Below are 12669 nucleotides of genomic sequence, written 5' to 3'. Positions count from 1 at the left end.
GGGATAGCAGTAGGAAAGGGTTAGAAGCCCCGCAGGGGTTCGTTGAGTTCTGTTCTCGAGATAAAATGGGCAAACTAAAACTTCCCCACATTTTTCTATGCATTTTACAATCTATGGATCCGTATAGTAAAACTGCACGAAAAAAAATACAACAGCACTGTCATCTAAGAAATGTGTGTTCAGAAAATGTCAGTAAAACTGCCACGATCATGATCAATCAACAGAATTAAAAACGAAATATAAAAAAATTAGAAAAGGAAAACAGATTGGACAGATAAAAAAAAAGTCCATGATGATGGAATGAAAGTAGTTGAGAAGCCTCGCACATACTCAAACTCGGGCCAACAGGCAGAATTAAGAATGTCTTACAATAAATTAGAGAAAAAGCAGCTTACCTTGCCACTTTCTTTGTTTACCAATATATCTGCCATCAGTTTCCCAACTAAAATCACACTTCGTTCACATTCAACATTAAACAATTAGAATCTTATTATTCTTTACTGGTAGAACCACACAGTTTCCATCGTCTAAGTGCATTAACACAATTATCATTTAATTACTATAATGAAACTTACTTTATTCAAGTATGAAACCTGAATGCAAAACAAAATTATACATATAAAACAATGCTAATACATTCCTAAGTTTCGTATGTGAGCAAATTTCAGGAACTATGACATTCCTGCATTTTTAAATATTCTTGCGTATGTATAGGAATCTTTTATGTGCCTAGAAATGACAAAACAGAACTCTTTCACTTCTAACTTAACGCTACTAACCTTATCTTTTTTCCACAATTTTTAATACCTTCGTAGTAAAATGAAATGCTTCAGTTGGTGGTACATGATAGAAACAATCACAAATAAATCAGGTAAATTCGGGTGATATGTATCATCATCAGCAAATCATTCTACTAATAGCTCTAAACACACAATGAAACTAAGTTCATAATTAAATGTAATGATAGAATTGCATACTATGTCATTTCCAACAGCAAGATCTCAAACACTATTTTGTGAATTAGTGAACAGTCGCTACTTTGGAAATAATTTTAAAATCATTTGCTTTGAAAAATATGAATATATTAGGAAGTTCGATGAACATTGTTTACTGTTCAAGTAAAATTAGCACGAAGCTGCTAAATACGCCAATAAATATATATAAAGAACATTGGTTAATACAATGAAGTGCGAAATGTTGACATTCAGTAAAAAATAACCATTAACAGCAATGAAAGTATTGATGTTTTTAAACGCTCTGCTTTTAACTGGAAGGTACGATTAATTCCACTGAATCTTGTGATATACACAAAAACATGTTAGAAGTGGTGGTAATCTGTTCCTGTTAGGAACAAATCTCTGCTTTAAAGGAAAACAAATCGATTATAATCGTGAGGTTTCTAATCCTGTATAAAATAAAATTGTTTCCTTTGAGAGAGGGGAACGACAAATTCTTATAGACTCATGTGCTCTGCACGCTATTATGATATATAAAAATACATGGCATTCACCACAAACCAAAATTTTAAATCTATTAGCGTGTTCTTGTATTATCTTCCCTGAATAAGGATCAATTTACGTCTCTTAACAGTCTACTAATACGATATAAAACGTAAGCTTTCCATCAAAACACTCGATATGCAAAGTAGATTATCCTTGATTTTTACCATCCTCCTCCTCCTCCTTGAAAAGATAAAGATTCAAAATGATATGTTTTGGTTTTAACCGCTGCGAGATCCACTATTCATGAGACGAACCTAAAATGAAGTAGGTGAAACGGAATCCCTTGCGATTATATGGTTTTGACTAAGGGAGACGATGATTAAGGCAAGTAAACGATAGCCTAATTTGGTAGAATGAAAAGTGGGAGGAAACGGAAGTACCCATGGGACACGATGCTGTCTACCATAAAACAGAGTAAGGTCCTATACCACCACTTTCATACTATTACTTTGCCGAATTCACAAGCTCAAATATCCTATTTGCTCCTAAATTATACTTAGTATTCCAAATATAACAAATTCTTCGTACATAAAGTAACCTGCTTTGCTTGTTACTTATCCAAAGGAAACGAATGACGCGCGTTTAACACTATTTTAAGAAGTGTGGTAAGCCTATCGTGCTTGACGTCTTTTCGGGTTTTCGTTTATGGCTTCAATAATTTTTTCTGACTTCGTTCCGACAGGTGACGCTATTTAGATAAAGATCGAATTACTTCATGAAAATATGCTCTTTAGATGGATTCTAAAATTTAAAAACTGCTTAACCTGATGGATGCTATAGTATAAGTATTGAATAAATAATATACATACATCTATACCCTAAAACTAATTTTCTTTTATTAGTGAATAATATCGGTCCGGTCTCTGACCTTCCTCAGCACCAAGTCTGGTTGTAGTACTTTTCACCTTTTAAATCATCATTGTTATTAGCCTGGAAAACTAGTATGATGATCATTTTATCAAAATATGATCACTTGCTATGATTCTATGTTGTTCTATATTTTCAAGATACAACGTTCAATATATATAGTGTACTACAACCAGAATCGGCGTTGAAAGGTCATAGAGCGGGCGATAGTATTCATAAAAAACAGGATACAGAGCTAGGTTTATTATTTGTAATATGCATCCTACAGTGTCATCAGTGCAAGAGCACTTATTTAATTTTTAAGTTTTGAACCCTTGTACAATCCGCGGCAAAAAACCTGCAACATGAGGATGTAAGTTTATTGTGAAACTACGCCTAACAGCACAGGGAATGAACATAACATCTAAGTGGAACGAATCACGCCAGGATAAACCTGGGCCTCCTCTCGTGCACACTTATTTTGGAGCAAAAGAATTCGTCATTTCACAATAAATTTATATGCTCATGTTGCAGGTTTTTTGCCGCGGATTGTACCTAAAGAGCAAGATGTTTCCAACTAATTCGATCTTCATGTGTCACTACTGAAAAATGTCACGAGATGAGTGGTCGAAACCACAGAACCTGCGTTGTTGTCCAAGGCGTAATAAACAAGATATCCTCTCCCAACGCTACCACTTTATAAAATAGTACTTTCCAGTAAATGTTGTTACTGAGCTTGCTATTCTCTACATTGATACGAATTTATTAAATAGTTAACAAGTAAAATTTACGCAGACTTCAACAGAAGTATCGTCAAAGTAGGTAGGAAAAATCGACTCCCTAGGAAAGAGATAAATGGGAGTAATTATGTAAGTTAACTAACATAGCACAAAAAACACTATGTTCCCAGTGTGTTTATCAATGTAAAAACCGAAAGCTGCTGCTTTTGTAGTTCTAGATGGGCTCAATAATAATGACTAACATCCAGAGTGTCCATATTGGAATTAAATTTTGGTTCCTTCATTTAAATAAAATATCTCCCCATATCTTTCCGATGAACGATGAAGACATTTTGTAATTTGAACTTTGCATGTACTGTTTCGATCCTTTTTGAGATCTTCAAGATTTCATAATATACCATATTTTGCATCACACTGTTTTCACTGAACTGTATGTCTTTTCATAATGCCTATGTGAGACGACACATGCATAATATTTCATACATACGTGTGAAATTCAGCTGATTAGCGAAAAGAAAAATCGTAACTGTATCTTATGGAATCCAAAATTTAGCGCAGAAACAAACTAGACTGGATTCTATCCCGCATCAAGCCAATCCTTTTTAAAAGATTACCTATCTTCATGGGATACAGTTTTATATTACTTCCTATCTTTTTCGTGTACATAAAGGTCTCTTTATCCTAAACTTCCCAATTAGAATTATGAAATGAAATGAAATCTTCGAGTTTTACGTCCCACGGTTATGCTGGTTAGGCTAAAGGAGACTGATGATGAGTAATGAATGAAATGGTGGAATGAAAAAAGTGGGAGGAAATGGGAGAACCCCGAGGAAAGCCACGCACACGGTGTTTGTCCATAACAAGGTTCACTCGGCGGGGGCTGGGATCGAACCCGGGACCCCAAGCACCAGAGGTGAGCGCTCTACCACTGAACAACCGCGGCCCCCCAATTAGTATCCGAACACAGTAACTGAGCGACGTTTAATGCTGCGTTAGTTTCTTCGAGACATCATTATTATTATTTTCTGTTTAGGGACACCAAAACTGTAATTTCTGAAACTACTTCGTAATACGTTTCAAACTGAATGAAATCAAGAATGTCTATCCACTGCGACACCATCCTTTCTTTTAATGCACTCAGTTCCAATTGATGTTTACTAAGTTGACGTCATTGTCACTTAACATTATTTTGTTGATAGGAAAAAAATCCAAATGTGACCCAATTGCAAAGGGAAACGTTCCTGCTACTGCTGAAATAATTCAATACTATATATAGTTAAATCAGGAATGCAAATAAGTAACAAAATTTTACTCGCCCAAGAAAAAAGCTAGTAGCCCACATGCTACAATAAAAATCATTCACTTACCTTCGGTATGATATTAAATACTCGCCCGCACCGATGAACCGTTCGCTCCGGGCGAGTGGTTACTTGCATCCCTGAGTTAAGTACATGTACACCAACATAGAAAATGGGAAGCAATAGGAAGAACATTGGTTTTCTACTGCACTTTTTCAAGTGTGTATTATAGATTACGGTACACTAGAATTGCTTTATTAATGAGAGAAAAATTAACCAAATTTCACGAAAGTACTCCTTAATCTCGTTAGTGAATATTCCCTAGCTTGGAGAAAATAAGTAGATGCAACACTGACCTCAAAGGGGAGAAACAGTGTTTCTTGAAGGCAGTGAAATCGCTAAAAAATATCTTTTATCTGAAAGTTAAGTGAAGAAAACTTGTACTAGTTCACTTAAGTTTGGTGCGTCCTCTTCCAACAATTAAGGATGAAACTGATGTGCCTTCCCTCAACAGTCGCCACTCGATTCGAATTAGTTCCACGCAATAACTGTCTCCAGAAACAGATATACATACATCTGAATGTTCTTTTGTAAATAAACTTACTTAGGATTCTACGACAGCTTTATTTCAACGAATCAAATTAAGTATTTTCAGTAATGCTAAATATACCACTTTACTTCCGTATGCGAACGGCGCATTAAAATAAATGTTCAACTATAGAAGCCACCAAGAAACTTTCAACCAAGATGAAAAAATGATTAAAAAAAAATTGTCGATCTTTTTGATTTAAATCAAATCTTTGTTCTCATATAATGCAAGTCGCAAACTGAAGAGAAAACATTACGAATTAGTATTAAATGCTAATTATGCCATTTAAGTGAAAGTATTGGGGTTGAATTTTCAATTAATCTCCAATCGTTAAAATATGGCAATCCCAAACAATGTTTCTTAACACTTTTAAATTATGGCTTTATGGCATGTCCGGAAGTTTTCATTTATATGAAGGGTAAGGAGAAAAAACGAGGAATGTCACAGAACTGCATTTTCGAGAAAACCACGTTTTAATATTGAAAAACCGCATAAAAACAATAGGATTAGTCAAATCCTTTGCCCCTTTTTAATGGACATTTCCACATTTACGCATGCATGGCATATACGGTCAATTAGTACCAAGAATCACCAACGGATAGGACAAAGCACATACATGGACATTCTTTGTTGAAAAATTGCAATTTTTCAACTATTACTTCCGTCGGCCACCTTGAATTCCATCTATGTTAAATGCGGTATTCATATCGCCTAGTGCAAATCTTTTGCTAAAGAATAAGGAAATTTGTGACCGAATATCTCATCAACAATTATTTCGAATGATATGGCTAAACCTGAACTGCACGTTTTAATTTTTAGTACTTCGTTCACTGAACATTAATAAACGCTACTCAAATCGGTCAGTTGTAGTAATGGGGGCCAACACTAACGAAGACTGAAAACTTGTCCTGCGGGGCTGTAACCAGCCTTTGCTCGCTAACGCTCGTTTGGCAATGTCTGAATTAAATTTTATTAACCTAACAGTGTGAATAGAATATGACAAAAAAAAAAAAGTTAAAAACCTGGCCCTCAAAGCTAAACAATAGCCTTAAATAGTTCGCCCTAACGCCTCTACCCGTGGTAGGCCTACCTCCCCAGCTGAAGTCAAACTAATGCCAATAGTCGTTCATATCCCTTAAAAATGAAACTGTCTTGATATATTGCGGATACTAATCCCAGCAGTAAAATACGGATTCGAATTATGGTTCAACTAACGTTAGCCCTGCTCGACAGCTTACACATGCATTATATAATACACTGAACTAGGAAAATTTATGTAGTGCAAAAATAACTACCATATAATTAAAACCCGTGTAGGTGTAGTTATGGCGCACCACTAGAAATAATTGTTGAAAAATTTTAATTCATTCAGTAATTCCCTTCTTATTCTCTCTTTAAAAGATTTGCGGTTGGCGACATAAAAATCTCACTTGGCGTAGATAAAATTCAAGGGGGTCACCAGATTTAGTTGTTGAAAAATTACAGTTCTTCGATTTGCGTACAAATACGGCTTCCGGATGCACGGCATACAAATTAGTGCAAAACCACAAACCATGCTATACTAGGTGGCCACTAAAAAGCACGAATACCGTCTAACCACGTCAGGTTGGTCCGAAGGGAAAATGCGTCAGCGATGGTGAGTATACGCATAAGCGAGGATAGTGAAAAAGAAGTGGATTTTGGCAAATATGCAACTTTCAATAGCAGTTATCATAGCTGAATACTAGTAACGTTCACTTGTAAACATAAAATACAGCTTTTTGTATACTGTGCAGAAATACACCGCCGGCGGCAAACAATTTCTAATTGAGCCATCTTTCACATGCACTCAAATATTTTATTCACCGTAAAGCACTTATAATGATTTTACACTAGTAACCCTACACTTGTAAACCTGAAATAGAGCTGTATTACTACGTATAAAATTTTGTCGCCTGCAGAAATATGTTCCTTATGAATATATCTTTTCATACAAAGTACTCAACTTCACCTGTAAATCTTCCAAAATGTGGTGCGCCAAAGCTACACCAGCACCCTAAAACTAAAGAACTTATAACACTGAACCTTTAGAATCATTACTAAAACTAACATTACAACTTTAATCCTAATAAAAATTGAATACTTTTAGAAAATAGTTTAAACGAAGACGCCCCGATGGCAGAACTTTGTCTTTCTGCGATGAGCTTTTGTAACTCAAAAATTTTGTGCAAACTTCTGATTGTTAAAAATACGCTTTATGCGACGTAAAAAATCGTTAAAACTATATTTATGTGAGTTGTCCGTACATTTAAGACATCTTCACATAGCAGGCATACACTTTTTTGTTGGCTATATATATATATATATATTTCATCTGGCAATTTTGCTGCGAAGGCGCGACAAATTTTCTGCGATAACATCGCTGATCGCGGCATATTCTGCTATGGGGGAAGACGCAAATACAACAAAACTTATACTCAAATTACCGCATATAATGTGCTACGTATTCTTATATATAAGGACAATAATTTTGATAGCTATCAGAATGTAGTAATCTGAAACGAAGAACAAGTGATCTTGACGAAAACACCATAAGTTCTCAAAGGTTTCAAAATTATTTCCCTAATAAATACAAATAAGAATAATACACATGGTACGTTGATATTATTCCTTTCACAATACAAAATAAAAACTTTGTCCTGTATACGAAATTTGGGATATAGTATACATGAAGCTGCATCAGTTCCCGAAGGAGCAGGACGGTCATACTTTTAGGGATTATTCATTGAGTATGTACTTACAAAGGGGGTAACAAAGCGACTTTTATTTACTTATCGGCTGATACGAAAATAAAAAAGAATGTACCTGTACTTTATATCTGCATGTGTAGTGTCCTTGTACTTTATCTATGACTATGTGTGTATGGGGGAGGGAATTTAACGCATATCGCATGTCTTGTGCACATGGATACTTCTTACTATTGCACTACGTAGAAGATTTACGGTATTTCATGTAGAAGTGGTAATAGAATAAAGAAGAAACGCAGATCAGGGGATTCTCATGTATACTATTACCATTATTTGTTTCCATGTGTACTGTAATCTAATCCTACTTCTTGCTGGTATATTCCCACACTGGAGAATATCTACGCTAACACTAAAAAATTATTCATAACCACTTTTTAAAAAATTCCGTAACGCTTGATTATTATATTTATTAATATTATTATTGGATGAATATTTTACCTATTAATTCACCAACCGGGCATTGCACATGTTTCATCGAACTTCCGACATGTTCCACACTAAATATGTCTTTTAAGTCACAATAATAAACCTATTATGTATATACCATCTCTTAAACTATAATAAATAACAAACAACTACATACAAATAACTAATAATATGGATTTGTTTACCATTTTCGATAAATATATTACTTCCTATCACACGCTGACGAGCTCCACTCGTCACTGCATATCCGCCATGAAAGAACGTGGCCTGATTCAACTGTTTTGCGCGATGCGCGATACAATGCTTAAGCAGAAAAATCGCCCAGGCATACCAATATATGCATGGATAACACAAAGACTGACCCAATCTTGGAAGAGTAGTCCCTTGATCTAACGTTTTACGTGGACGCAATGCAAAATCCACGTTTCAGTTTGCCTTAATATGCATAGTAGTTGTAACTGATGTTTGCAAGTTATGTATTCTCCTATATTCTGCAGTTTTTCGTGAAAACTAAGACCGCGCCTCCATTGAACCGGTAAGCGATTGCGATTGTGAATTTCCCCTGTCTCAGACGGGACTGAAGTAAGGCTGCAATTTACTATCTAAAACTCAAGACTTTACTTAACGATCGTCTGAAAAGTACCTTGCCCGTAGTTCAGGTTGAAATTTTCTGCTATCTTTATTTGGATCCTGATTTGGATGAAATAGAAGCAGTTTCTATTTTCTTTTGGACTTCTATACAACTACTAATCAGAAAAGAACAGCGCCTAACGACATTCAACTTTATTCTCGCTGTAATTTCAAAACAATGCTGCCTGGACAAGAGAAGCATTCATGATATTAATAAGTCATATGAAAAATATGATTTTTTTTTGTATAACGTGAAGTACGATGTATATTATTTAAAAAAAAAAAAACTTTTTAAAGTATAAAGACCTTAGAGAAGGTATGCACTGAAGTAGGTAGTATCCGCCCGCACATTACAGGTGTGAACGAATGTAATTATATCTTTTAAAAAATAAAAATAGGTTATTTAAGTATATTGTGCAATTTGTATACCAAAAAATGTAACATGTTTTTAAAAAGCGTGCAGGTTTAGTTTTGGCGCACCACTCGAAATAATTGTTCAAGAATTAGAATTCCTTCATTAATTTCCTCCTTATTGTTTTTTAAATGATTTTTGCTGAGCAACATGAAAATATCTACATGGCATAGTTAAAATTCAAGGGGCATCATAAGCAATAGTTGAAAAATTATAATTCATTTACTATTTGCGTATAAATATAGCGTCCGGTGGTATGCATAAAAAATACAGCCCAAAAAACACAAAACGACGTGCGTTAGATCGCCACTAAAAAGCACGAATGCTATCTAACCGAAGCTGGAGTGCCCGAGTGTTAGCGAGGGGGTGCGTCAGCAAAGGTGGATATCCGCGTAAGCGAGGGTAGTGAAAACGAATGGGTTTTGGCAATGATACGAGTTTCAATAGCATTTGTTTTGGTTTCATACTAGTAGCGTTCCACTTGTAAACAAAATACAACTTCTGTATACTTGTGGAGAAATTCACCGCCGGTAGAAAATAGTTTCTATATAGGATCTTTCATATGAACTCACTTCTTTTATCCGTCGTAAAGAACTTGTAATAATTTTACACTAGTAATCCTACACTTATAAACATAAAAAGTGAACCCGCACCAGAAAGAGAAACAATGAGAATTAATTATCATCAGTATTGTGTGGCCTTCGTGCAATTTTAGGGAACAGTTTTACAATGCTGACTCAATTCCAAAAGACCGGATGTAGTGAATAAAGGAAGCTCCCGGCGCGGTATAAGTTTACTTTATGGGCTATGTGGGCACTTTTTGTGGGTAATGAGCTGGGCGGATACACTCAGTACATATACTGGAAAATTCTCTTTCTTCTTTATTTTAGTTTACCGCGCCTGATAACTGCCCTCATTTCCATATTTGGACAAGTCATTTGATTTTCAGTTCTACAATCTGGTGGATCCAAGGATCTACAGACCTTTTTTCAACTGATACAGACTTCCTCATATTCGTATCTCACTGTCGAATTTTCGGAGTTACTAATTTCAATACCGTATGGAATTCTGAATAGTCCATTCTATAGATTTTTTTTTTTTTTTTTTTTTTGTAGGAACGAGGATATTCTGCAAGTAGTTCATTATTCGCCACTGAAAATACGGTGCTTTCCTGTGCTTTTTGCGGCGATGAAATCACTCCCTGGTCCAGCAGCTCCTCTTTACTCTTTCTCCCTGTCTCCAGATTTTTTTGGGGGGAGGGGAGTTAGGATTTTATGTCGACAACAGAGCAGATATCCCTGCTACGGCTATTTCATCATCTTCGGACGAATTCACATTGTGAAACAGAAAAACAACAATATTTACAATTACGACAGTTGATTGTGCTGTGCGTAACACATTCTTCAGGTATGTGTTACGGATTTTTTGGCACTCATTAATCGTGTTAATTAGGAGAAGAAAGACAGTCAGTGTAAATTTCAAAATTAATAAACAGACCTCGTATGGAAATTTTACAAGAACTCTCTCTTCTCAAGCATAAATACATATATGTTTGAATGTGTGTGTGTGAGCAACCAACTTCGATCAAATCGTCCAGCAGTCCTTTTATGGTTAAAAAGAAAGAAGAATCGCTCCACAGAACATTCCAACAAGAAGTCTCATCGCTAAATTTAGCCATTGCATCAGTTGGTTGCGTTTCAAGTTAAAACCGGGATTTTCCCTTTGGAAAAGCAGCATAAGAGGTTGGCGAAGAAAGCAAGTCAGTCTATTGAAGAGACTCGGTTAGGCAGGGGTGCCTTCGCACCTGTCGTGCGTCCCGCACGTAGAGTAGGCTTTTACACGGGCTCGTACCCAGCCCGTCGACCTGACTTTAAGTTTCCAGAGCTTTGTGCCCGTTGTTGTTCCTAAGAAGTTGAAACTAAAGGAACCAAGTATTATTGTTGTGTAATTATAGAGCGACCCTTGAACCTAAACTCGTTTTGTGATTTTACGAGTTGTTGTAGCCGAAAAGATAAAGGGCTAGCAAGTTAGTTTTCTTCGATGCAGTCAGTGGACCTTGGCAGGAGAACGACAATCCTAATGTGAGCAGCATGATTGTTGGATGCTTTCCTTCGTATGATATATGAACTGCTGGATTGGATTTGAGAACCAGATTTCTGTGGAAAGGACGGCCCAGAAGAGGAAACTGCGGCTGACTGAATCCCTACCCTCCTTGTGTGGTGCGCAGTGAAACGCGAGTGTTATAAATTATCCCCTACTCTCATTCTATGCCGCCAGCGCAAACTGTAAGTAGAATTGAGAAAGAATCATTCTTACAAATCGAAAAAGCCACCTGATGAAAGTAAATGATTTTAAGAAAATAAAAAGTAAAGTAATTGCTTTTGAGCGCTCAGGTTGTTAAATATAATTTGCTTGTAGTTTACTTATTGTATGTTGTTTGTTTGATTACAATACATAGTACTCATAATTTTAATCTCACGTTTAATTCTTAGCCGTAATTGCATGTAGCTTTACAAGGCGTTGTAACAGTTTATAGATTATTTGTTTTATTCTTTAACCTTTACGGCAAGCACTCTTCTCTCCCCGATATCATTCCAGCGGTCGGTGGAGACGGGGATTGCTTGTATGGTTTGTGACAACCTTTTGTGGGCGCTGGAAGCCATGAAACCAAAGTTTGACGCAAGTGAAACAAGAGAGAGAGAGAGAGAGAGATAATATAGTTTTATTTACGATAAACCCACAAAGGTCGGTCATATATGTTTCGTCTGTTTTTCAGGTGTTTAATACAGCGACCACGAGAGGCTCCGCTGGTAAAACCTACAAAACCTACCTAGTTTTAAGGATCGTCTGAGACCCCTCAGGATAAAAGAAATTGCATGGAGTTAAGCAACACTGTTAAGTTGTAACCTGTTAGCGTACTGTACCTGTTCGCCAGTACAATAATAAAATACGTTAGTGACTTTATAGGCCAGTGAACTAAGCTGCGAGGTGCTGCTGCTTTTTCAGTTAGTGGACTGGCAACCCTGTTTAAGACAAGAAAACATTCCTTTAGTAAATAAATAAATAAAATCACATTTTGGTTGCTAATACAGCCACACAAACTGTCTATTAATGTTAATACAGCGATTCTTTTGACCCGTTTCGTTTGAGTAACCCTAGGAAAGCAGTTTAGGAAATGTTAAAAAACTGAATGTGCCATAAAGTGGAAATGATGGCGTTTAACAAAACTCAATTCACTTGCAGTGATCATTTAAAATTTCCTCCAATGGGGGTAGAGAATCTCTATACATTGGGAGTTAAAAATAGTACTATGAAAATACTGGAAATCTACATTAAAGAGATAGAAGGTATGGCTCCAGGAAGAAATTCGTAACTCAGAGGAAAATACCCACCCCCTGGAATCATCAGTTTCCACATGGAAGGGCAAATGAAATGGAAGG

General features: G+C 36.1%; 1 protein-coding gene across 1 annotated transcript in view; it reads right to left on the bottom strand.

Moving 5' to 3' along the window:
• The window catches only part of RpL4 (ribosomal protein L4), a 55808-nt gene extending 47277 nt beyond the window's left edge, over positions 1-8531 (bottom strand). Inside the window, exon 1 of the mRNA XM_081735951.1 lies at positions 8373-8531. Coding sequence (XP_081592077.1) covers positions 8373-8375 — 3 coding nt within the window. The 5' untranslated portion in view covers positions 8376-8531. The remainder of the gene's footprint in view (positions 1-8372) is intronic.
• Positions 8532-12669: the final 4138 nt, after the last annotated feature.

The sequence above is a fragment of the Thermobia domestica genome, chromosome 13 (genome assembly GCF_964235325.1).
Source record: "Thermobia domestica chromosome 13, izTheDome1.hap1.1, whole genome shotgun sequence".
Taxonomy (NCBI): Eukaryota; Metazoa; Arthropoda; class Insecta; order Zygentoma; family Lepismatidae; genus Thermobia; species Thermobia domestica.
The sequence above is the reverse complement of the archived record's forward strand: the minus strand, read 5'-3'. Positions and strand labels throughout refer to the sequence as shown.